The sequence below is a fragment of the Cheilinus undulatus genome, linkage group 8 (assembly GCF_018320785.1).
Source record: "Cheilinus undulatus linkage group 8, ASM1832078v1, whole genome shotgun sequence".
Taxonomy (NCBI): Eukaryota; Metazoa; Chordata; class Actinopteri; order Labriformes; family Labridae; genus Cheilinus; species Cheilinus undulatus.
Window position 1 is genome coordinate 52,894,161 of NC_054872.1, and position 27,905 is coordinate 52,922,065.

At 41.2% G+C, this 27,905-nt stretch overlaps 2 protein-coding genes across 4 annotated transcripts; one reads left to right on the plus strand and one right to left on the minus strand.

Moving 5' to 3' along the window:
• Positions 1-525: 525 nt before the first annotated feature.
• Positions 526-19,348, plus strand: LOC121513135 (tropomyosin alpha-3 chain-like). Of its 2 annotated transcripts, none has more exons than XM_041792680.1 (9): positions 526-825; positions 3,773-3,922; positions 4,418-4,551; positions 4,934-5,051; positions 5,712-5,782; positions 8,662-8,737; positions 13,663-13,725; positions 13,851-13,920; positions 18,394-19,348. In XM_041792680.1, the coding sequence occupies exons 2-9, from the start codon at positions 3,788-3,790 to the stop codon at positions 18,474-18,476; spliced, it is 750 nt and encodes a 249-aa protein (XP_041648614.1). In that variant the 5' UTR covers positions 526-825; positions 3,773-3,787; the 3' UTR covers positions 18,477-19,348. The 2 variants fall into 2 exon arrangements, with proteins under 2 accessions (XP_041648614.1, XP_041648615.1); XM_041792681.1 differs by lacking the exon at positions 8,662-8,737 and adding an exon at positions 12,085-12,160.
• A 751-nt stretch (positions 19,349-20,099) lies between these two features.
• pmvk (phosphomevalonate kinase) lies at positions 20,100-27,213 on the minus strand. 2 transcript variants are annotated; one of them, XM_041793835.1, is made up of 5 exons: positions 27,016-27,213; positions 26,521-26,584; positions 25,500-25,652; positions 25,296-25,425; positions 20,100-20,951 (listed from the first exon to the last, which is right to left on the minus strand). In XM_041793835.1, the coding sequence occupies exons 1-5, from the start codon at positions 27,108-27,110 to the stop codon at positions 20,797-20,799; spliced, it is 597 nt and encodes a 198-aa protein (XP_041649769.1). In that variant the 5' UTR covers positions 27,111-27,213; the 3' UTR covers positions 20,100-20,796. The 2 variants fall into 2 exon arrangements, with proteins under 2 accessions (XP_041649769.1, XP_041649768.1); XM_041793834.1 differs by having other exon boundaries at positions 26,521-26,626.
• Between the last annotated feature and the right edge of the window lie 692 nt (positions 27,214-27,905).

The window sequence follows — 27,905 nt, forward strand, 5'->3', positions numbered from 1 at the left end:
AACACAGTTTGATATTTAAACTAGAGTTAATGACCCTGGGACTAATGATAAACTTTTTTTATAACCTCAGTAAAATTCATTACTCTCATTTATTCTCCCTCAAAGACTTTTATATCTTATCTTAATAACCTGTTACAGGAAACATATCATTTCAAATGGAGGGAATGTGAACACTAGATCAGTCAACAAGACCAGACTGACAGAAAACAGGGCACAGAGGAAAGTTCATGAATAAATACATTGATAAATGAATAAAGAATAATTCATTACATGAATCTAAAAAAAGAATAAATAAACATACATTAAAAAATAATTATTAATTGATTGATTGATAATTAATATGAAATAAATTAATAGATAATTTAAATTAAACAAACAAGTACATTAAGTTTTAGACTACAGAGGTTATTTCTTTCTTTTTTTGAAGAATCAGACTGTTTTCTATTCTTTTTTTTTTTTAACATTCAAACAGTAAAGTGAAGTAATCTTATTTTGTTGCGTCATTTCCTGTTAGGTGCTGTAAACCGGAAGTGGGTGTAGTTCATTGGGGTGTAGCCTTAAACCGATCGAAGATAACGGGACGGACAGAGACGGAGAGAGATCCCCGGAGGTGACCGCGCAGCAGCCAGTCCTCTGCCCTAATTATCCGTTATTTAATTAACCTTAATTATCCTGACTCAATTAAACTTTAACCGGTTGAAGGAGCCCGCCGGAGGATTAGCTCCGTTAGCTGCTAACAGCTAGTTAGCCTGTCTGCTAACAGGGAAGTGACGGTGCAGGTGTGTCGGGCTCGAGCCGCTTTGCTTTGATTCCAGACTCAGACAGGTAAGAAGGATAGCCTCCAGGTGCACCTGCCACAGGTGGGACTCACCTGCTCCGTTAGCTCTCAGCATTGTTAGCATGCTAACAACATTCACAACAGGGCGGTGTCTGCTGTTAGCATCGGGAGCTAACATGCTAACTGCAGAAAAACAAACACTAAAGTTAAAGAAAATAAAATATTTAATTTGAATTAAAAATCACGAAATTTAGTGATTGACCGAGGATAAAATCACGTGACTCATAGATTAGAATATATACAAATATATATTAAAAGATTACATAAAAATATTACAGTATTGTTCATATAAAGTTATTAAATTAAGTTTAACTGTAAATACAGCATCATTTAAATTACTTAACTGTTAAATGAATAAAAAGTTATACTTACCTACGTCACTGCTTGAAGTTAATATAACTTTATACTAACCTAAGTCACTTTTTGATAAAATATGAAGTTATATAAACTTATGTCACATTAACTGCATTTATATAACATTAACTCTTCGTTAATCTGCATTAATTCATTGAGTGCCAGCCCTTTTATTAAATGGGAACTGCCTTGTGCCAGCGTTTTTGGCCATTTTCAGTCATCTTTCCAGACCCACAGAATATTTTGTACTATGACTCTGAAAACACCAAATAGCTCAAATGAAAGAAGAAACTCTATTTCATCATGGAAAAACCGTTTGTTTGCACCTTGTTCCTTTCTTGATTTATCTGAAGTTGAATAGAGGCTAGTTTCACCAAAAAGACCACTTTTATTCTAGAAAGCTGAGAAAAATGCATTTTTGTGAAAGAGAGTCTGTCAAGCAAAACTGTGATTTGAATGTTATAATTTTGCCTTCAATGACATAAAAGACATCTGAAAATTGTATTAGAAATGTTATTTTATTGTAAAAGAAATAACAATGCTTCCAGTCACTGTCATTCACACTCTGGAACTGGACGGCCTCCACGGGACCCCCCGATACGCCCACGTCCTCTCCTGCTTATGTGTCCCCTGGCACTGCTTGTAAATTGTAGAAGTAATATAATATAAAATATGTTATATATATATAATATATAACCTATAATATAGATTTTTTTTGTTCTTACCTCTTTTTCTGCCAACAGTGTTGTAGAACTGCAGGGGATTTGCTCTTCTCTCCAGTCTGCTTCTGAAATCACAGGAGCATGAGTGATGGTTTCATTGGATAAATCTGTTTGAATAATCAGTTGGTTCCTAATAGGGGTGCTCCGACCGATCGGCCAAAATTGGTATCGGCGCCGATTTCCTTATTTTTAGGAGATCGGCGATCGGCCGATCCTTGTAAATAAGATCAGTGGATAAGATCGCTTTCATATGTACCTCTACCTACTAAAATGTGAAAAACGAAAGACTTAAAGGGATACTTCAACATTTTGGCAAATTTGCCCATTACCATAATTCCTGCAGTCTCAGTAATAGGTTCGTTACCTTCAGTTGTCGGTGCAAGCTATTTTTAGATCACCGCTGCCTAGTTCGGACCTGCTGTGCCAACTCAATTTAAGCAGACGGTATTCTGGCTTTCCCTCATCAAACTCATCAAATACACAATCCAACAACTCCAAAACGCTCTCATGGACAAGTTGTGACCTGCACATTCACCACGCTATGAAATAATCATGGAACATTACGAGATGGAGACGTTTTAGAGCTAAATACAAAGCCGGAATTACACTCCAGACATGGCTGCTGCACTGTGTCACTCCGCCCAGTGGTTCACTCAAGAAAAAGTTCTGAGTATTTGCTTCATGTGTCATAATGTTACATAAGTATATGTTATTATTTCATAGCGTAGTGAATGTGCAGGTCACAACGTGTCCACGAGAGCATTTTGGAGTTGTTTTGATTGTGTATTTGATGAGTTTGATGAGGGAAAGCCAGAATACCGTCTGCTTAAATTGAGTTGGCACAGCAGGTCCGAACTAGGCAGCGGTGATCTAAAAACAGCTTGCACCGACAACTGAAGGTAACGAACCTATTACTAAGACTATAGGAATTATGGCAATGGGCGAATTTGCCAAAAAGTTTAAGTATCCCTTTAAAGAACTGATATAATTTAGTAGTTTGGACAGCAATGCTTTAAACTTTTCATTTATATTTGAGAGAACTACCTCATGTGCAGTTAAAACAACAAGCTTGTATTGTTTCACAGGTATTGTTCAATGTTATTCAATAAAATAAGATTGGACCATTGAAGGTGTATGCTGTCAGTTTTAAGAAAAAAAATCGGTATCGGCCAAAATTGGAATCGGCAGGTCAGGCTTTTTCAAGATCGGTGATGCCGGAAAATTGCAATCAGTGCACCCCTAGTTCCTAACGTTATATTACCTCCATCACTTTGGGACAGAGAACAAGATCCGCTCCGCTTACTCGGCAGCCATTCCTCAGAGTCTAGGTCGGAAAAGTCAGTCTCTGAAGTGTCGTCACTGTGTGTATCCAGCTGGCGAGCGGCTGCCTTATTTCTCGGATGCACGGGGGAGACCTCGCGGCATTCTTTAGCCTCTTGGCTGGCATAGATAGATGAATGAACGTGCTGATCCCTGGATTCGCTGTCTTAAGTTCAGTGTTGGTTTCAGTGAGTAAGCGATTTCTCGGGCAGAAGTTTAAAGTTTACTTCCAGCGTCTATTTTATAACTTTAAGCTTAGATTACCTCCGTAACGATCACTTTGCTCTTTGACCCCAGGGTCTCCACCTCTGATCTCTGTGGCTCTGAACTACTGTGTCTTCCGTGTTCCAACTACGTATCCCAGAAGCCCCAAAATCACTCACAGGGAGTGTGAGAGCGCCCCCTTGTCCCAGCTGCTGAAAAAAACTTTCTGATGTATATATACGTCAATGGCACCCAATGAGTTAACTATGTTAACATAAAGTACTTGGTCATACCTGTTACCTCGTTAGAAAACGGACTGTTCTTATTTTTACAGTAAAAGAAGAAGAAGATGAGTGGAGGACTGGGCAGCATTGATGCCGTGAAGAAGAAGATCAAAGTCCTGCAGGAGCAGGCTGAGGAGGCTGAGGAGAGGGCAGAGAAGCTCCAGAAGGAGGTGGAGAAGGAGAAGAGGACCAGAGAGGAGGTACACACTGACACAGCACACCTGTACAGGTAGCCAGAGGAGGGCACAGATAGTCAGAAACTCCATTAGCCATCAATCTATTAACAAAGCCTTCAGCTTTGTAGTTAATCCAGCTAATATGAACAGAAGTCAGTGACAAAACTTTCTGATATTATGGGGGTCTGACCCCCGACTGGTTCTTAGAGATCTGGAGAACTGGGCTCATGATCATGAAAAGAAAACTGAAGTAGAGAGAACAACCGAAACAACCGCCTTACAACAACCTAAACAAACTAAATTAATCCCTCATTCTGAGTAAAATAAAAAAGATGGATGTTTGTCCTTTCAGGGTTTCAATACCTGAGAGGACAAACATCAAACATTCACGGCCCACTTAACATTGCTCAATAATCAATTTTTGGGTCCTGACCCACTAGTTGAGAACTACTGCTAAAGTGGTTTCTAGTCCCTGCCATGTGATCACACTGAACCAGACGGACTCTGTCTGTGTTCCAGGCTGAGGCGGAGGTGACGGCTCTAGGACGCCGTCTGCAGCTGAGTGAGGAGAACCTGGACCGAGCCCAGGAACGTCTGGCCACCGCCCTGCATAAACTGGACGAGGTGGAGAAGGCTGCAGACGAGAGCGAGAGGTAAGGACCAGCTAGGACGCTCACCTGAGGACAGGATGTCCTAACAGAACACCAGAGTCAGAAATCAGACTTTGACTGTCTCCCCCGTCTATCTCTCCCTCTCTCTGACTGTCTCCCCTGTCTATCTCTCTCTCTCTCTGACTGTCTCCCCTGTCTATCTCTCTCTCTCTCTGACCGTCTCACCTGTCTATCTCTCTCTCTCTCTGACCGTCTCACCTGTCTCTCTCTCTCTCTCTGACTGTCTCACCTGTCTCTCTCTGACTGTCGCACCTGTCTCTCTCTCTCTGACTGTCTCACCTGTCTCTCTCTTTTTTTGACTGTCTCCCCTGTCTCTCTCTTGCTGTGTTTCACCTGTGTCTTTTTTCTGGTGTGTATTGATCAGAGGGATGAAGGTGATTGAAAACAGAGCTCTGAAGGATGAGGAGAAGATGGAGCAGCTGGAGTGTCACCTGAGGGAAGCCAAACTGATCGCAGAGGAGGCTGATCGCAAATATGAGGAGGTAAAACACTGCTGTATAAAACACTACAGTATAATACACATCTCTTATTACATTAAACTACACTCTGCTACACTATCTTTTTCCACCTCCGTTGTGCTCCAATCATCTGTTAGTGTCTGCTCTCTGGTTAAATGGCTGTATTTCGGAGGTTATCAGAGCAGAGCTGACTGTATTGTGGAAAAATGAACCGATGATAAATAAGTCTGATTCTTTTTCCCTCAGTCTCATCTGTAGTGGGCGAGATAACGTCCTCCTCCCTCGGTTTATTGCTGGAAATAAAGCTGTGTTAAACACACATTTAAATTTTTACTACAACATCATGTGGAAATGCCTCACTGGTGATTTTGAAGCTTTTCACGTCTTCTAAAAGGCGGTTGTTAACACGAGGTTAACTAGGACTGTCTGGGACATTAACCCATAATGAATCGCTTTTATTTGAACTGATATCAAGAGAACTATTATCAAACATGATTATTGACATTAATATTATGGAACGTTAACACCCTGAACACTTCAGAAAAACACACAGTATAAGAAATCACATCTAATGTAGGAAAGTGAACCATGTTTTTAAGGAGTCTTACAAAAATGAGCATTAGAAGGCAATTAATGATGAATCCTCATGTATCAGGATCAAATGTTTGTTTGTGGGGTTACCAGGTGGCTCGAAAACTGATGATGTTGGAGGGAGATCTGGAACGAGCCGAAGAGAGAGCCGAGCACGCCGAGAGGTACATGCACATAAAACACTAACATGAACATCTACACAAATCATACACGCATCTACACCAGTGTTACTCAACACATGGCTCTAGAGCCACATGTGGCTCTTTTATGTCGTAATTTGAAATATTATTACCCCAGAAAACCTTAAAAAGGAAAACTTTGACCTAAGAATTTATCCATTTCAGGTAACATTGATCAGTTTGTTTCCCACACTTATCCAGTAGGCGTTAATTGTCAAACTTAATGGTCTACCATATTTTTTGTCCGTGTATTTCCATTGCACTTATTTGCAGTTATTTCCTTATTTCCATTTTTGGCACTCCCTCCCCATTTTTGCCACTTTTCTCTCAGTTTTTTGCCATTGCATGCCAATTTTGACCCTTTTCACAATTGTTTTTACCACTTTTTGACCATTTTTGCCACCTTAAACTCATATTTTTGGCACTTCTCATCCATTTTTGCTACTTTTCACTATTTTTTTGCCTTTTCTATGCTATTTTTGCCCCTTTTCGCCCACTGTTCCCACTTTTTATCCACTTTCTGACCATTTGCCACCTTAAACTCATATTTTTAGCACTTCTCATCCATTTTTTGCCAACTTTCTCCCTTTTCAACCAATTCTTTGTAACTTTTTTGCCACTTTTTGACCATGTTTGCCACCTGTAGTTCATTTTTTTTATCATTTTTCACCCATTTTTTTGTCACTTTCTCCCCATTTTAGCCACTTCTCACCCATTTTTTCCTGTTCTGTTCTAATTTTGCCTCTTTTCACCAAAATTTGCCAATTTTGCTGCTTTTTGCCTACTTCAGTCACTTTTCACTCAATTTTGCTGTTTTTGCTGCTTTTTGACCATTTTTGCCACATGTAAATCATTTTTGCCACTTTTCACCAAGTTGTTTGCCATTTTTGTCACATTACTTGTCCATTTTAGTCACATCACTCACTCTGGCTATATGTTTGCCACTTTGTGACCATTTTTGCCTCCTGTAAATCATTTTATGTAATTTCTTACCCACTTTCTCCTCATTTTTGTCACTTTTCACCAAGTTGTTTGCTAGTTATTACCAATTTTGCTCTTTTTCACCCGTTTCTGACACTATTTTTTGCTGCATTTTGAACATTTTTGCTACCTTTAACCCTTTTTGCCACCTTTTAACACTTAGATTGTGGCTCTTGCAAAGGTATTTTTCAACAATTTGGCTCTTTGGCTGAGCAGGGTTGAGTAACACTGATCAACACAACCCATATACACACACATCTTTACTAACAATGTACACAATCATGTCCACTCAGCTGTGATGTGGGTCTGTATGAAATAGCCACAGATCACATCCTTGTCTCCCCTGTGCATGCTCTGCCACTGCTGACAGCATGAAGCTGCTCTTACACCGCTAACACAGACACAAGTAGAGACGGTAATGCCGAGGTCAGACACCACGCCATCTTTTAAACCATTACAACTGTCACCGTGTCAGATTAGAGCGGGGTCAGAGGGGTCAGGACCCTTTGGCCCTCTTGCTCCTCTACAGTGGCTTTCTGAAGCGCAGCCAAAAAACAGAAAAATAAACTTTTGTTCAATCGACTTATCATTTCCTGATGATATTTCTAGGTGTTTCTGCATTCTCTACCAGGACAACAGCAGCCTTTTCAATAAATTATTGTATCAAGTATTTCTTAAACACTTTGTTGGACAAGAGTACTTTTCGTTGGCCCCAAAGATGTTCAGGCAAACTGTCCGACAACTCCAGAGGGGAAAGCAGGGCTCTTCTCAGGCTGTTCTCCGCAGGAGTGGAGGACTGCTGAGTCTGACTGGGGATGTTGTTGGACCGTGGAAGGAGCACTTTAAGAGATTTACCCAGAGATGCTGAAGGCTTTGGATGTTATTGGGCTGTCATGGCTGACACGCCCCTCTAACATTGTGTGGAGGTCTGGGACAGTACTAACCTTGCATAGCAGATGGATACACCTGTTTCTGTGTTTTTCACTGGCGAATCCATCTTGCAAAGCTCTCATCTGAACCGTTTGGGCCCAGTTAGGAAGTGACGGGACCAGTCAGCGGCGAGGGGCAGTACTTTCAGGCCTGGCAGAGTCCTGACGTAAACAAGCAGCAACAAGAGGCCGGTGCAATTGTGGCGGAAGAGCTTAGCGTGGATGCTGCTAAAGTGCCAGTTTTATCAGAACTTGATAACATTTCTTCTTTAAAAGAAGCAGTGAGTTGTTTTCTTTTCAAAAACGACAAAAATTGAGTACTGACATGTCTACAGTCGCCATGGTTCGCGTTATTCCTCTGTAGCTGAGCATGTGCAGCTTGATCGCAGTACATCACGTGTTTTATTGCTCTGATTGGCCCGTAGAGATGTGACAGACAGAACGTTCATCCAGTCACACTCCGAGTTTTCTTCAAAGCCTCTGCCTTTTCCCAAATGTTTCCTATTTAAGTTTTCCCAGATAGATGTGTGAAACAAATCCATCCGGCGTGTCAGGTTAGGACAGTACATATGGAGTTGCAGATAGGTGTGTTTTAGTTATGCTAGGAGTTAAAAACTTGAGTCTGACCTTGGTGATAAACACAGTTATGGTGTTAAAGAAGCAGACAGGAAGTTGTGTTGAAGTATCATTGCTGACTCAAACACTCAGAGGAAGAGCTCACCTGCTCAGGTGATTTCAAACATTTCTTACCTTTCATATGTCTACATGAAGTCAGATCAAACAGTGATGTCACACTGATGACCTCATGGTGATGTCACTTTGATGACCTCATGGTGATGTCAATGGCTCCTCTTCCTGCTCTCTAATCCTTCTGCATCCATCTTTCTCTTCTATTTCCATGTAAACGGCTGCTGCACGCCATGCTCCGCCTCTTTCTGTCCGTCTGTCTAACAGTAAAGTTCGTAGGTTGGAGGAGCAGCTGAGGAGTTTCGACCAATCACTGAAGAGCCTGCAGGCATCTGAGGACAAGGTACTGAGGGTCAGCTGACCTCTAAAGGCTCATTTATGTCTCCTGAACGTAGTAAAATAGATCTGTGGGTATTAAACTCTACACCGTCACTGCCTGTTTGCTGTGTGTGGAACCACATAGCCACTAGAGGCCGCTGGAACTCCCAGAATATTCACGTAGAAAGTTCACATAGTTTACCAACAATCAAATACCCACAGAGCATAAATGAGCCTTCAGCTGTCAATCAAATCAGAGCTCCTCCTGCTACCTCAGCTGGCCAATCCCCCTCTGTTGCTGCTTCAGCTCCTCCTTCAGCTGCTCTTTGCATGGCTTCTACTGCTAGAGACATGAAACTAAAAATACTTAAAAGAAAATCTAGAGTCGAACTACAAACTACAAACTACCACAGAAAAACTCTGACTACAATACAAATACCAGAGAACTACAAACTACCATGCAACTACAATCAGACTACAAAAGAACTACACTCAGACCACAACAGAACTACAGACTGCAACAGAACTACAGTAAGACTGCAACAGAACCACAGTCAGACTGCAATAGAACTACCACACAAAAACAAACTTCCACAGAACTACAAACTACCACAGAACTAGAAACTTCCACAGAACTAGAAACTTCCACATACTACAAACTAGCATAGTCAGACTACAACAGAACTACCAGAGAACTATCAACTACCACGCAACTACAAACTGACAACTAATGACACTCAAACTACTACTGAACTACCACAGAAAAACTCTCAGACTACAACAGAACTACCACAGAACTACAAACTACCACAGACTATGAACTAGGATAGTCTATCACATTAAGACTACAACATAACTACACTCAGACTGCCATACAAAAATGCACTCAGACTATAAAAGAACTACCACTGAACTACTAACTACAACAGAATGACAAACTACCGGACAACACTCAGACTACCATAGAACTACACTCAGATAACAACAGAAGTGCACGCTGATTTAAAAAAAAAAACACAACAGAATTACACTTGACTACAACAGACCTACTACACTACTACAAACTACTACAGACTTCACTAAGAAATACACTCAGACTATAAAAGAACCACCCCAGAAGTATGCTAAGAATTTTAGAGAACTACCACAGAACTACAATCTACCACTGAACTACTCAGACTTCAACAGAATTACCACAAAACTACTCATACTAAAGCAGCAACTACAACAGAACAACATTCGAACTACTACAGAACTACACTCAGACATCAGTTGAACTACCTTAGAACTACAAACTACCACAGAGTTAATCTCAGACTACAAAAGCGCTGCCACACATCTACAATCAGGCTAAAACAGAGCTACACTAAGACTTCTACAGAGCTACAATCAGACTTTAACAGAACTACACTCAGACTACAACAGAGCTACACTAAGACTTCTACAGAGCTACAATCAGACTTTAACAGAACTACACTCAGACTACAACAGAGCTACACTAAGACTTCTACAGAGCTACACTCAGACTTTAACAGAGCTGCACTCAGACTACAACATAACTACACTCAGACTACAACATAACTAAACTCAGACTACAACTGATCCACATTCAGACTATAACAAAGCTACACACAGACTTAAACATAACTACACTCAAACTTTAACAGAACTACACTCAGACTACAAAAGAGCTAGGCTCAGGCTACAACATAACTACACTCAGACTATGACAGAGCTACACTCAGACTACAACATAACTACACTCAGACTACAACTGAGCTACACTCAGACTATAACAAACTTACACTCAAACTTTAACAGAACTACACTCAGACTACAAAAGAGCTACACTCAGACTACAACAGAACTACACTCAGACTTCAACAGAGCTACAGTCAGACTACAACAGAGCTACACTCAGACTACAACTGAAATACACTCAGACTACAACAGGACTACACTCAGACTACAACAGGACTACACTCAGACTACAACAGAACTACACTCAGACTACAACAGAGCTACACTCAGACTACAACTGAAATACACTCAGACTACAACAGAACTACACTCAGACTACAACAGAGCTACACTCAGACTACAACTGAACTACACTCAGACTTCAACAGAGCTACAGTCAGACTACAGCTGAGCTACACTCAGACTACAACTGAAATACACTCAGACTACAACAGGACTACACTCAGACTACAACAGAACTACACTCAGACTACAACAGGACTACACTCAGACTACAACAGAACTACACTCACACTACAACAGAGCTACACTCAGATTACAACAGAGCTACACTCAGACTTTAACAGAACTTCATTCAGACTACAACAGATCTGTTCTTCAGCTAAATATAAAACACTACCACAGAACTACACTCACTTACCACTTCATTTTGAGAAATTTTGACTCAGCTTTTCTGATTCACACAAGACGACTCGACACTCCTGACAGATGCATGCTGACACAGCACTCCAATTAAAAACATGCTGACTCAGCACTTCTCTTAAAAACATGCTGACAGCACTCCCAGTTAAAAACATGCTGACTCAGCACTTTACTTAAAAACATGCTGACAGCACTCCAATTAAAAACATGCTGACTCAGCACTCCAATTAAAAACATGCTGACAGCACTCCAATTAAAAACATGCTGACTCAGCACTTCACTTAAAAACATGCTGACAGCACTCAAATTAAAAAAATGCTGACTCAGCCCTCCAATTAAAACATACTGACTCAGCACTTACTGAAAAACATGCTGACAGCACTCCAATTAAAAACATGCTGACTCAGCACTCCATTTAAAAACATGCTGACTCAGCACTTCACTTAAAAACATGCTGACAGCACTCCAATTAAAAACATGCTGACTCAGCACTTCACTTAAAAACATGTTGACAGCACTCCCAATTAAAAACATGCTGACAGCACTCCAATTAAAAACATGCTGACTCAGCACTTCACTTAAAAACATGTTGACAGCACTCCAATTAAAAACATGCTGACAGCACTCCAATTAAAAACATGCTGACTCAGCACTTCACTTAAAAACATGCTGACAGCACTCCAATTAAAAACATGCTGACAGCACTCCAATTAAAAACATGCTGACTCAGCACTTCACTTAAAAACATGTTGACAGCACTCCAATTAAAAACATGCTGACAGCACTCCAATTAAAAACATGCTGACTCAGCACTTCACTTAAAAACATGTTGACAGCACTCCCAATTAAAAACATGTTGACAGCACTCCCAATTAAAAACATGCTGACTCAGCACTCCAATTTAAAACATGATTCAGCCCACCTATGTAAAACATGATGAGCTGTGCTGTCTGATCGTTCTGTCTACAGTAAGAGTCGAGAGTTGGAGGAGGAGCTGAAAAATGTCTTCACTTGTTCAAAGTCTATGGAGGCTCAGGCAGATAAGGTAGGAGGAGGGGGAGTGGCCTACTTATTGTGATGATGATCTAATGGCTCTGTCCTAAATTATAATCTTTCTCCACTTTTCAACCTCAGCCGGGTTTTTATAGTGGGACGTGTCAGTGTTTGATCGGTTTTTATTGGGAAACAAATCATGAGAACAGTCCTTATCAGATGGTCAGATTAGGACAGTCCTGGTCAGATGGTCAGGTCGGGACAGTCCTGGTCAGATGGTCAGATTGGAACAGTCCTGGTCAGATGGTCGGATCAGGACAGTCCTGGTCAGATGGTCTGATCAGAACAGTCCTGGTCCGATGATCAGATCGGGACAGTCCTGGTCAGATGGTCAGATCGGAACAGTCCTGGTCAGATGATCAGATTGGGAAAGTCCTGGTCAGATGATCAGATCGGAACAGTCCTGGTCAGATGATCAGATTGGGACAGTCCTGGTCAGATGGTCAAATCGATACAGTCCTGGTCAGATCATGAGAACAAGACAGTCCTGGTCGGATGGTTGGATCGGGACAGTCCTGGTCAGATGATTGGATCAGGATGGTCCTGGTCAGATGGTCGGATCGGGACAGTCCTGGTCAGATGGTCAGATCAGGACAGTCTTGGTCAGATGATTGGGTCAGGACAGTCTTGGTCAGATGATTGGGTCAGGACAGTCCTGGTCAGATGATCGGATCAGGATGGTCCTGGTCAGATGGTCAGATCAGGACAGTCTTGGTCAGATGGTCAGATCAGGACAGTCTTGGTCAGATGATTGGGTCAGGACAGTCCTGGTCAGATGATCGGATCAGGATGGTCCTGGTCAGATGGTCAGATCTTGACATTCCTGGTCAGATGGTCAGATCAGGACAGCCCTGTTCAGATGGTCAGATAAGGACAGTCCTGGTTAGATGGTCAGATCAGGACAGTCCTGGTCGGTGGTCAGATTAGGGATGCCTGGTCAGATGGTCGGATCTGGACAGTCCTGGTCAGATCTGGACAGTCCTGTCAGATGGTTGGATCGGGACAGTCCTGGTCAGATGGTCAGATCGGAATAGTCCTGGTCCGATGGTCAGATCGGGACAGGCCGGGTCAGATGGTTGGAACAGGACAGTTCTGGCCAGATGGTTGGATCAGGACAGTCCTGGTCAGATGATTGGATCCAGACAGTCCTTGTCAGATGATTGGACCAGAACAGTCCTGGTCAGATGATCGGATCAGGACAGTCCTGAATAGATGGTCAGATGAGGACAGTCCTGGTCATATGGTTGATCAGGCAGTTCTTGTCAGATTAGGGCTGACCTGGTCTGGTTTGATCCTGGTCAGATGGTCGGATAAGGATGGTCCTGGTCTGAGCAGGAGAGTCCTGGTCACCGTTGTTTCTAATATGTAGTACGAGGTTTTGGATACAGCCACGGCGCTTTTCTCCAACTGTAGACTATTAATGAGTTCACTCTGTGTTCTAATTGGCCGATGCTGGTAATCCCTGAGTTCTGATTGGCTGTCTCTGTGTGTCAGTATTCAATGAAGGAGGACAGATATGAAGAAGAGATCAGGTGCCTGAGCTGCAAACTGAAGGAGGTAAGAAAACGAATGTGGCTTGTTCTTCCTATTTATTACATGTGTACTTCCTCTTTGTCATCTGTGTACTTCCTTTTTGTCATCTGTGTACTTCCTTTTTGTCATCTGTGTACTTCCTGGTCTAGGCGGAGTCCAGAGCAGAGACAGCGGAGCGTACAGTGGTTAAACTGGAGAAAACCATCGATGGCCTGGAAGGTGAGATAGTTAGAAACATGGAACAATAAGCTCTGCTTTCTGACTGGACAGCAGTCTGCAGTGACAGTGCCATGGATTAGATTATTGGCCATGATGTCATCACCATCAGAGGTAGACTGACCATGAGAGGGGTCATGGTAGAAGACTAAGGTCTGAACAACACTCCCCACAATCCTAGAGTGTCCTAGCAACAACTGTGATTGGCCAGCCAGCTGTTACTGTAAAAATGTTTTATTATGATCCTGTAGGTGTAGAGTCAATTCCAGTTCAGACCAAAGACTCTGGGCTCACAAACAGCTGGGTTTAGAACGTCTTTTGGATAAATGTGAAAAGGGGAAATACAATTCTGGCTTTGAGAGGCTATAAACAGCGGTTTCATTATATATAGTCATGCTGTTGTTTTGGAAATAAACTATCTTTTTTTATCAATCATCATGATAATCACTGTCATCACCACTGTAGCGTGGCAGTGAAATTTCATGGTACATATAAATGCAAAATGCTTTACTAAATCAGTCTGGCTTTAATGGAGGAATCCTCTGAGAATAATCAATCTACTGCAGACAAATCCAAGAAATGGCCAGAGAAAAACAGCTGAGTAAAGAAACAAGAGTACAGATTTATACACTGAGGAAAGACGGCTAGATAAAAACGCCTAAAGGAGTTCACTACACACTGAAGAGACTAGAAGAAACTGAAAGTTATGATGACAGAAAAAGGTCACGGTTATCACAAAAACAGAGGATAAATATCATTGTCACTAGTAGTAGAGATCAGCCAAAACAGCACCACAAATACGGGAGGAAATTAACATGACAGGGTCAAAACCTGGATCTCTGACAAATGTCCGAAGGGTTGTGTATCTGCAAAAAACACTACTTCATCAAAAGTACAAGCAAAAAAGAGATGAGTAGGCAAAAGCACAGAAAACCTATGACCTATGAAGACTACGATACGATATGATACACTTTATTGTCCCCTAAGGGAAATTTGTCTTGGACTCCAAGAGCTGCAGGTGAAGCTGCCAATTAATAACACAGAAGTAATAGACTAGAACAAAGATACAATCTATTACTTCTATGTTATTAATCGGCAGACTAGGGCTGAATGATTTGTGGAAATAATCTAATTGCAAATTCTCCTGCAATATTGCAATTGCAATTTCATATGCCATTATTTAGGTTCCTCAATCTAAGTGTTGTTCAACAGAAATGAGCAAGGAATCATTCAATATTATAACAAGCACAATATTAGATAAGTTAAACTAGGGATAAAAGAATTAAGAAAAAGAATCTTTCTGCAATTTTGGCTCATATAGCCAATTTGATATCAGCTGCTATATTGAAGGGGATGATCATCTTGTATTATCCTAATTTTAATGAAGAAAAATAAAAACACGAGCAAGAAAAGTTGGATTTTTGTTGAATGAAATATAAAAGACACTTGAATGTTTGAATAATGTGCACAGCTTAAAAGATCAAAAACGAATGTATCAAACTGGTATTTTTACACTTTTCAGGAATCTTGCGCTGTCTGTGATTTGAAAAATTGCCAAATTGCGATCTAATTTAATTTGCAGTTAGATGCCCAGCCCTAAGATGACTGGAAACAAGTTCTCTGGACTGACAAATGCAGGTTTGAACCATTTGGCTCAAATCTCAGAGTCAAGAGTTTGTCTGCAGACAAACTGGTGAATGTCTTCAAGCAGTGGTTTTCAACCTTGGGGTCGGGACCCCCATGGGGGTCGTGAGACACTGAGAGGGGGTCTCTAGATGCCCTAAAAAAAGCTAAGAATATTTTTTAAATTACACTGTTGCCACTTCACACCAAATTTGTCAATTTTTGTACCCCGTTTCATCTTTTTTTCCCCACCAATTTTAGCACATTTTTACCATTTAACGCCTATTTTTTTTCTGTTTTAAACTCTTTCCACTACCTTTTTTCTGCCTGTTTTTGCCAGTTCTAAATCAATTCTTGCCACTTAAGTTTAATGTTGACCCATTATTGCCACTATTAACTAGGGCTGCAACGATTCGTCGACATAATCGTGTGCATCGACTATAAAAATTTGTCAACGTGGGAATTCAAGTGTCAACGCGTCATATTATTGTTTTTTATATTGGTAAAATCTAGTACCGGCCGGTAAGGACTCATCTGTACTTGCAGTACACTACAGGAAGTGGTGGGGGCAGTATCGCTCCCACTGTTTACATTATTCACAGAAACTAAGAAGAAGAAGTTAAGCATGACGGAAAGCACGGAGAACGCACAAAAAAGCTGACCCAGAGCTTCTAAAGTTTGGGAACACTGTAGCTGCCGCGTCTTCAAATACTGCAAGTAGGCAAGTTTGCAAGTTGCATGAATATCTTTTAGATCTCTTGCATTTAGTTACTGAGCCCTTTGTGCTTCAGGCACGAGGATTAATTCCAGTAGCCTACTTACAACATTAATGCCGTACGTTAATCAGTCGGAAAACCATCTTTGATATTTGTTAGGGTAACGTTTTTTTCAGTAACGCTATTTAGTGTGCAGTTTACTGTAGTTATCAGTTCAGTACTTTTATATTAGAGGAAAAACAAACCTTGACGATGTAGCAACTTGACATGTCATGTCAATGTGCTGAACCATTAAGTTTTCACAGGTGTGCATGCATAAGAAGGCAAGGTAAAACGGGGATCCAAAATAGTATGCCAAATAGCCACGATTAGTCGACCAATCGTAAAAATAATCGTCATATTAGTCGGCATAAAAAAATAATCATTTGTTGCAGCCCTGCTATTAACCCCTTTTGACCACTTTTTACACCCAGTTTTTCCCAATTTAACCACATTTCACCATTTGATATGCACATTTTTGGTAGTTTAACCAATTTCTGACAGTATCTGCCTATTTTGTCTTTCTCAGTTAACACTTTTTTTGCCAGTTTATTTATTTTAACCCCATTTCACTAAATTTCCACCCATTTTTGCCAATTTAAAGCCATTTCAGCCACATTTGAACTCTTTTACCACTATTTATGCCCATTTTGCTACTTTAACCCATTTTAGCCTTTTTTGCCATTTTTATCTAATTTTTGCCACTTATAACCCATTTCTGCTGCTTTTAAAATTAACCTTCACCTTTTCACCATTTTTGCCATTATTAACCCGTTTAAGCAATTTTTTAAAGCATTTTAGTTTGTTTTTTTTTTTTAACAAAAGGGATTTACATATTTAAGAAGAATTATTACTACATAAATGATTAAAAAATACATATTTTATTCTTTGATAAGAGTGGTTATTTTTTCAGGTTAAATATGAAATATGGATGTCACAGCTTAACTTTACAATGGACCATGGTTTTGTTGAACTCCATGTCCCCCCACTTTGGCTTGGCCCCAGAAAGCTCTCCCATTTAACCCCCCCCCCCCAGTTGGACGGCCTTGTCTCCACATGACTATTCAACAATGTTAATGGCTGTGTTCAACCACCTTCAGGTCCAGTGGGGTCCCCAGTCTCTGGCACCTTTACTTTGGGGGTCGCAAGCTGAAAAGGTTGAGAACCCCTGTCTTAAAGCACCATGCCAACACCACGATAAAGCATGGAGGTGGTCGTGCCATGGTATGGGGATGTTTTGTAGGTGATAGTTCAAGATTTGTTTGAAGTAAAGAAGAACAGTACCACTCCATCCTCCAGCATCGTGCAGTTTTGTCTGGACTAAGACTTGTAGGTCAGGAGTTTGTTTTTCAGCTAGCTAATAAGCATAAGCATTCTTCTAGGCTGTGTCAGGGTTACCTAGACAAAAAAGAAGAGGAAGGTGTTCTTCCAAAGACGGTTTGGACCCCTACGCCTCCAGACATCTCTCCAATTAGGCTTGTGTGGGACGAATTGGATTGATCAGTCAGAAAAGTGCATCCCATGAATCTACAGTCTCTCACTGATGAACTCAAGAAATGTTGGAATGCAATTCCTGCCGCATACCTTAAAAAACTTCGACTGCCTCATACATGCCATCCTGTTAGAGCCAGAGGTTAGTTTGAGGAAAGAAAAGTCTAAGCAATAAAACCAAAATACCTGATAGTTCTAATAAAAATGTATTCAGATGAGTGACTCTTTATATAATCATCTTTATTTTGCTGCAAAGTAAACCTATGAAACTATTTTTGATCTTGTTTCCAATCTTTATTCCAAAGCTCATTAAATTATACTTTTGTTAAATTATACAGTGGTGCTATTTCATTGGCTGATCCAGTGTTTTAGGGTCTGTATGAAGACATTTCATTGGCTGATCCAGTGTTTTAGGGTCTGTATGAAGACATTTCATTGGCTGATCCAGTGTTTTAGGTCTGTTTGTATGAAGAGAGCTGATTGGGTGCTTTAATGTCAGTTACTCAGTATTAAAGTGTGATAGAATCGTGGTGTTCAGCCTTTATCAGTAAAGATCTTCTAAAGCTCGTGGAGTTCGTGGTTCATTGTTCTCTGTCTCTGTCCTCAGACTCTCTGACCTCAGCCAGAAACGCCAACATGGAGCTCCAGGCCACTTTGAACCGGACCATGGAGGAGCTCAACTCCTGCTGAAGATCCTGACCCTCTAAACTGGTGTCAGGGACTCTGTGGCCAAAACATTCCTGCTCTCCCTAACTCCCCCTGCTGCCCTTTAACTCCTCCATAACTCCCTCTAACTCCTCCCCCTCCCGTGTAACTCCTCCCTGTGGAGTTTAACAGCGACTGACCATTCCTTCGTTTAAAACGACTAACAGACGTTATTAGACCCCACCTCCTCTTAGCCAATCAGTTATTAGTGTTGTTTCTGGGGGTGTGGTTTATAGGGGCCAATCACAGTCAGGCATTCCACTGTCATTATGGCAGACCATGGGCCAATCACAGCACAGACACCCCCCCCCCCCCTCCTTTTTTTTGACCTGACGCCATGAACAAAGGAAGTTTATATCTGGGAGCCGCTGATGATGTCATCACTGGGATGTTCATAGATATCGTGCTGCAAGTGCTGCTGTCAGGTCTTTAGCGTGTCTAAGCAGCCGCCATATTGGAGAGGGGTGTCTGTAGCTCTGTGACAGCAGGAGGTCCAGTGTTTACCCAGGGTCCAGGATCATAACAGATGTTTGTGAGTAAAAAACAGTTTGTGAAACTGATCCACATTCCAGTGAGTTTAGAACATTTAAATGTTCTTAATTCTGACATTATTCTGAGATTTGAACCATGGGTGGACCTCTTCCTGTCATAGACCTCCATTCATCAGTGGTTACCCCTCTCAAAGATGGCTGCCAGCGTAGATGAATGTCAGAATATAGGGAGTGGTATCTACGTGTACTCAACTATGGCCATCACTATGATGATGTCATCAGTGGTGATGTCACAGCTCATTGTAATAAATCATGAGACCAAGAGATTTTATAAAATAAAAGCACGTCACTGGTTTGTAGATCCAACACGAGTCAGTCTGAGTTATTTCAACATTTAAAGAGTCAAAAAAGAGAAATTCACAGTTCTCTTACCAAATAAAATGTCTACATGTGGTCCTGAAGATCAATTCAAAAAACTTTTTGAATGTAAATTCTGGGGGGCATTCAATACTCTTAGAGCAGAAGTAAAAAAAAAAAAAAAAACACAAAAACAAACGCTATAAAAAAAGGACATATACAGTATATGTGAACGCCTATATACAATAATAAATAGTATAAACAGATTTAAACAAATGACAGTAAACAAACCCTCTGAAAAAATCTAGTTTTCTGCATTAATTGGTTATCTAATGTGAGCTAAGTCACAAAGACAAACACAATGTGTTTAACCAAATACCTCATAAATAATTGTAATATTTAAAGAACAATGCCATTTAACATTCAAAGAGCAGCTGGAAAATGAGGGTGAACCCTGAATTTAATTACTGGTTAAACCTCAAAACAAAACAACTAGAAAATAAAACAAAATAAATACAAAATAAATATAAGGTCTGCAAAATAAAACAAAGGAAAAACAAAATAAATGCAAGATCTACAAAATAAAACAAAAGATCTACAAAATACTTTTAAACTACAAAATTAAACATGAAAACTACAAAATAAAGAATGAAACAAAAGAATTACAATATAAAACATGAGAACTACAGATTCTAGTTTAGAATTATCATAAATGTTCTAAATGAAGATAAAAGATTACAGCAGACTGTTTTCAGTTTTGATATCATTTTATTTTATAATTCTCATTTTTACGTTCATCTCTGTTCAGAATCGTCCTTGAAGGCACTCAGATTTAATCCCAATGTTTAACATGGCGACATCAGCTGGTGAATCTGATGATGGAATGTAATCTGGGTTTTGTTGTCATCATGAGGGCTGGGGAGGAGGGGCTCAGTTAATCAGCCAATCAAAGACAGTGAGTTGAACTCTGCTGCCCCCTAGTGTCCAAGAGCAGGACATGCTTATTTTAGAGTCCAATTCCCTAGTTCCTATCGGCAGAAAGGAGCTCCAGATATCTCAGACCAGATATAAAGGCTGTAGCGGTTCAACAGCAGAACTGTGAGGCAGATTCAGGATTATATGATTCTATATTTGATAGAATCTACCCATGTAAAGATATTTACAATGTTTGAACTTTAATTTGAAAACGTGAACTTCCTGTTTCTAGAACATTAGTGACGCTCAACATGTCTTCTCTTGTTCCAAAACCTTTGGGATGTTTTTCAGTATTAGATACAGGTTCAGTTAAAGTTTCCAGGTGAGTTGTTTACTTTGTTTTTTAGCTTTAGGAAAGAAACAATCCTGTTCACTCACACCTGAAATCAAAACTCTGCTGATTGGCTGGTCGTTCCTCACAGGTGAGTTCACAGTCCAGACTTGTCAGCTGTCCGATGTTTGTTTAGCTGATTTATTTTTGATCAGCTGACTGATGATTGATCAGCTGATTCCTTCGCCAGCTTCAGGATTGGCTGCAGCTGCTCCTCTAATGAGGGGGCGTCAACATCGTTAGTGATGATCCAATCAAACTCAACACCGTTGTCCAGACCGCACTCAGACTCTGCATCGTCAACACCTGATGGACGGAATACACCTTTAGTTACTCTTGGAACCAAAAACGCCGACATCTAACTTTTGGTTTAACTTCTGAGTGAATAAAGAGATTTTTTTAAACATCTGACAAAAACCTGTGATGCAGAATAATGACCCCTTTAGAACTACCAGGGTCTATGATGACCCCCTTTAGAACTACCAGGGTCTATGATGACCCCCTTTGAGAACTACCAGGGTCTATGATGACCCCCTTTAGAACAACCAGGGTCTATGATGACCCCCTTTAGAACTACCAGGGTCTATGATGACCCCCTTGAGAACTACCAGGGTCTATGATGACCCCCTTTAGAACTACCAGGGTCTATGATGACCCCCTTGAGAACTACCAGGGTCTATAATGACCCTCTTTAGAACTACCAGGGTCTACATGATGACCCTCTTTAGAACTACCAGGGTCTACATGATGACCCCCTTTAGAACTACCAGGATCTATGATGACTCCCTTTAGAACTACCAGGGTCCACATGATGACCCTCTTTAGAACTACCAGGGTCCACATGATGACCCTCTTTAGAACTACCAGGGTCTATGATGACCCCCTTTGAGAACTACCAGGGTCTATGATGACCCCCTTGAGAACTACCAGGGTCTATGATGACCCCCTTTAGAACTACCAGGGTCTATGATGACGCCCTTTAGAACTACCAGGGTCTATGATGACCCCCTTGAGAACTACCAGGGTCTATGATGACCCCCTTTAGAACAACCAGGGTCTATGATGACCCCTTTAGAACTACCAGGGTCTATGATGACCCCTTGAGAACTACCAGGGTCTATGATGACCCCCTTTAGAACTACCAGGGTCTATGATGACCCCCTTGAGAACTACCAGGGTCTATAATGACCCCCTTTAGAACTACCAGGGTCTACATGATGACCCTCTTTAGAACTACCAGGGTCTACATGATGACCCCCTTTAGAACTACCAGGATCTATGATGACTCCCTTTAGAACTACCAGGGTCTACATGATGACCCCCTTTAGAACTACCAGGGTCCACATGATGACCCTCTTTAGAACTACCAGGGTCTACATGATGACCCTCTTTAGAACTACCAGGGTCTATGATGACCCCCTTGAGAACTACCAGGGTCTATGATGACCCCCTTGAGAACTACCAGGGTCTATAATGACGCCCTTTAGAACTACCAGGGTCTATGATGACCCCCTTGAGAACTACCAGGGTCTATGATGACCCCCTTTAGAACTACCAGGGTCTATGATGACCCCCTTTAGAACTACCAGGGTCTATGATGACCCCCTTGAGAACTACCAGGGTCTATGATGACCCCCTTTAGAACTACCAGGGTCTATGATGACCCCCTTGAGAACTACCAGGGTCTATGATGACCCCCTTTAGAACTACCAGGGTCCACATGATGACCCTCTTTAGAACTACCAGGGTCTACATGATGACCCTCTTTAGAACTACCAGGGTCTACATGATGACCCTCTTTAGAACTTCCAGGGTCTATGATGACCCCCTTTGAGAACTACCAGGGTCTATGATGACCCCCTTGAGAACTACCAGGGTCTATGATGACCCCCTTTAGAACTACCAGGGTCTATGATGACGCCCTTTAGAACTACCAGGGTCTATGATGACCCCCTTGAGAACTACCAGGGTCTATGATGACCCCCTTTAGAACAACCAGGGTCTATGATGACCCCCTTTAGAACTACCAGGGTCTATGATGACCCCCTTGAGAACTACCAGGGTCTATGATGACCCCCTTTAGAACTACCAGGGTCTATGATGACCCCCTTGAGAACTACCAGGGTCTATAATGACCCTCTTTAGAACTACCAGGGTCTACATGATGACCCTCTTTAGAACTACCAGGGTCTACATGATGACCCCCTTTAGAACTACCAGGATCTATGATGACTCCCTTTAGAACTACCAGGGTCCACATGATGACCCTCTTTAGAACTACCAGGGTCCACATGATGACCCTCTTTAGAACTACCAGGGTCTACATGATGACCCTCTTTAGAACTACCAGGGTCTATGATGACCCCCTTGAGAACTACCAGGGTCTATGATGACCCCCTTGAGAACTACCAGGGTCTATGATGACGCCCTTTAGAACTACCAGGGTCTATGATGACCCCCTTGAGAACTACCAGGGTCTATGATGACCCCCTTTAGAACAACCAGGGTCTATGATGACCCCCTTTAGAACTACCAGGGTCTATGATGACCCCCTTGAGAACTACCAGGGTCTATGATGACCCCCTTTAGAACTACCAGGGTCTATGATGACCCCCTTGAGAACTACCAGGGTCTATAATGACCCCCTTTAGAACTACCAGGGTCTACATGATGACCCTCTTTAGAACTACCAGGGTCTACATGATGACCCCCTTTAGAACTACCAGGATCTATGATGACTCCCTTTAGAACTACCAGGGTCTACATGATGACCCCCTTTAGAACTACCAGGGTCCACATGATGACCCTCTTTAGAACTACCAGGGTCTACATGATGACCCTCTTTAGAACTACCAGGGTCTATGATGACCCCCTTGAGAACTACCAGGGTCTATGATGACCCCCTTGAGAACTACCAGGGTCTATGATGACCCCCTTGAGAACTACCAGGGTCTATGATGACCCCCTTGAGAACTACCAGGGTCTATGATGACCCCCTTTAGAACTACCAGGGTCTATGATGACCCCCTTGAGAACTACCAGGGTCTATGATGACCCCCTTTAGAACTACCAGGGTCTATGATGACCCCCTTTAGAACTACCAGGGTCTATGATGACCCCCTTGAGAACTACCAGGGTCTATGATGACCCCCTTTAGAACTACCAGGGTCTATGATGACCCTCTTGAGAACTACCAGGGTCTATAATGACCCCCTTTAGAACTACCAGGGTCCACATGATGACCCTCTTTAGAACTACCAGGGTCTACATGATGACCCTCTTTAGAACTACCAGGGTCTACATGATGACCCTCTTTAGAACTTCCAGGGTCTATGATGACCCTCTTTAGAACTACCAGGGTCTACATGATGACCCCCTTGAGAACTACCAGGGTCTATAATGACCCCCTTTAGAACTACCAGGGTCTTCGAGATGACCCTCTTTAGAACTACCAGAGTCTACATGATGACCCTCTTTAGAACTACCAGGGTCTACATGATGACCCTCTTTAGAACTTCCAGGGTCTATGATGACCCTCTTTAGAACTACCAGGGTCTACATGATGACCCCCTTGAGAACTACCAGGGTCTATGATGACCCCCTTGAGAACTACCAGGGTCTATGATGACCCCCTTTAGAACTACCAGGGTCTATGATGACCCCCTTGAGAACTACCAGGGTCTATGATGACCCCCTTTAGAACTACCAGGGTCTATGATGACCCCCTTTAGAACTACCAGGGTCTATGATGACCCCCTTGAGAACTACCAGGGTCTATGATGACCCCCTTTAGAACTACCAGTGTCTATGATGACCCCCTTGAGAACTACCAGGGTCTATAATGACCCCCTTTAGAACTACCAGGGTCTACATGATGACCCTATTTAGAACTACCAGGGTCTACATGATGACCCCCTTTAGAACTACCAGGATCTATGATGACTCCCTTTAGAACTACCAAGGTCTATGATGACTCCTTTTAGAACTACCAGGGTCCACATGATGACCCTCTTTAGAACTACCAGGGTCTACATGATGACCCTCTTTAGAACTACCAGGGTCTTCGAGATGACCCTCTTTAGAACTACCAGAGTCTACATGATGACCCTCTTTAGAACTACCAGGGTCTACATGATGACCCTCTTTAGAACTACCAGGGTCTATGATGACCCTCTTTAGAACTTCCAGGGTCTATGATGACCCTCTTTAGAACTACCAGGGTCTACATGATGACCCTCTTTAGAACTTCCAGGGTCTACATGATGACCCTCTTTAGAACTTCCAGGGTCTACATGATGACCCTCTTTAGAACTACCAGGGTCTACATGATGACCCTCTTTAGAACTACCAGGGTCTACATGATGACCCTCTTTAGAACTACCAGGGTCTATGATGACCCTCTTTAGAACTTCCAGAGTCTACATGATGACCCTCTTTAGAACTACCAGGGTCTACATGATGACCCTCTTTAGAACTACCAGGGTCTACATGATGACCCTCTTTAGAACTACCAGGGTCTAAAAAATTCAAACTAGGATGTTTGAAAATGCTGGGTCAGATTTTTCGCTCTGTTTCACAGACCCATTTTTAAAACCTTGTAATCTTTGAACTTTGACCTCACTCTTATTAAACCTGCAGACATGACCTTACCTGTGGTGAAGCTCCACCCCCTTTGTCTCCGTGTCTCATCTGAACTCGTCACTCGAACGCTTCGAGTCTGTCCAGGAAACTCTCTCTGGAACCACTGCAGGTCTGACTGCCGCCGTGCATCACTCACCACCTGACCAATCACAGAGCAGCTCAGTTACAGGTCGACAGGAGAGGAAGTGACATCACTGGTAGGCGGGGACATACCCACACTGGTTGCAGAGCTCCTTTGGTTGCTAGTCGACAGAAGAATCCGGGGTCCTGGCATCGGCGATCTTCTCCCCAGCGAATCATGTCGGCACGGTAATGCTCCTTATACGGACCAGGACCCAAAAGCTGGTCCAGATCCAGACCGTGATCCTGCAGGGCACAGAGAGTCATGGGCTCTTTCTATGGGATTCCACACGGTAAAATCATCAGTGAGAAAAAATGACTCCCAGTGTAACATTAACACTAAGAATTAATTTAACACTGGCACTGCTGTGTTTTTATAAAATGTTCTTTTAACATCTAACGTGTCATTTCCCCCCACATCAGGTGTAAATCTTAGATATTCTCTATTTAACCCCTGTGATGACTAAATATTGAATGAAGGGAAGAATATGTTGCTCTCCTGATAATTTATGTTTTTAAACTCAAGTGCAAGTAGAAATAGTTTATTAAATGAGAAATGCACAGAAAAAAATCCATTTCAAGGTGCTTTTCCAGTGCGGTGAACATGATACTAGCCTGGTATTGTACTTGCATATTTTTACATTTAGTGATGCATATACAAAAATAATTACAGAAAAAATGTAGCCAATTTAATGTACTAGAAATGAAAAAAATGAAATAACTAAATCAAAAAATATTTTTCTGAAAAACTACAAAATAAAATAATAAAGAAAAATTAAACAAATTTGGAAAAATAGAAAAAATAAGAAATAAAATATTCAAATAAAAGAAATATTAATTAAATTTCAAATATTTTAATAAAACCATATGAAAAAAATGCATTAAGTAAATTTCAAAAAAAGTAAATAAAAATTTAAGAAAGAAAAATAAATACAACTGAAATAAAATATAATTTTAAAACATAATAAATTAAACAAAATTAAAATCAATCACAAATGTAATTAATACATTTCCAATATTGATGAAATAAAAATACCCTGAAATAATAATATTTACGACAATATTTAAGGTTTATCACTTAGTGGATTTTGCTGTGGAACAGGTGTGGTCTCACCTGAGCGTACTGCTCCTTCAGAGGTCCAGACAGACGCACGATGCAGCAGACATCAGCACCCAACCTGGACGAGAAGGACCAGGGAAATCCAGAATAAAGGACCAGGCTGTACATAAGGTCAGGGTGTTTAAAGACCAGCAGGTTTTAGTTTGAAAAGACAAGTCCAGAATTCAGAACCTAACTGTGCTGGATAATTCTCTAAGTTTCAATTATGATTTTATCTTACAAATTATAAATCCCTAACACTAATCCATGATCATTAAAGCCAGATTTTGAAGCTAATCTGTGACACACGATGTTCTGAACTCTATGAAATAAAGCAGAAGTAAATTTGCTGGTTCTAAAAAGTGCACAAAAAAGGAAAATCCCTCTTTAAGCTCTTTTTTTTTTACAGTTATACATTTATATTATTGCATTATTAGAGGGTACCCCTCTCCAAGATGGCGGCCGCTTAGAGGCGTAAATATTGATCTCTGGTTAAAGTATTCTGCTTACCGCTCCTGGATTCGGTCTGTCACATAATCCTTTCCGGACTTTCGTTTCCCGCTGAAGACCAGAACCAGTCTGGGTTCAGAGGCGTCAGCACTCATCCTGATGTGTCGATACAGACTAATCAATTCATCTCAGCACTGACTGATCACTACACCGTGCCAGCACCGAGGGGTTCCCGGGTCAGTCTTCCGTGGAGAGTCAGTCGTCTGTGGGAGCCTCTGTCGGATCACACCACCAGATACCGTAACTGTCAGAGTAAACGGGAACCGTAAAAATCAAAGCACAGTCATACTGATTACAGACCAACCTACCCACTTCCGCTTCTCTATCAAATATTATTATAACTAATCACAATCACGTGACCTGTGAACAGCTGTTTGTTGGCAACAGTTCTAAAAATAACCCAAATGTTTTTGTTTTTTAAATTTACCGTCTTTAAGACACAGTACGGTAACGTGATCCTCGTCAGACCTGGACTGAACCACTGTGCTGGGGGGGGGGGGGATAATAAAACAGCAACGATAAATGCATGCAGTATTATTAGTAGTAGTTGTAGAGTTATTTTATTATTACAAGTGGGATATTTTTGTTTGTTTGTTGTATTTTTGTATCGTTGTTGATTTATCTTTGACAGTTTGGCATATTTAATATAATATAATATAATATAACATAATATTATATTATATTATGTTATATTATATTATATGAAGTAATATAATGTAATCTAATCTAATCTAATATAATTTGTAAGGTGTATATATTGTGATCTTTGTGCTCCTTCTTTTTATTGACACAAACATAGAAGTATCAGCACAACAATAATTAATCTGTGTACATACATTTATATATAGTATATACAAATGTGCATTAATACATTATGAATTTAAACCCAA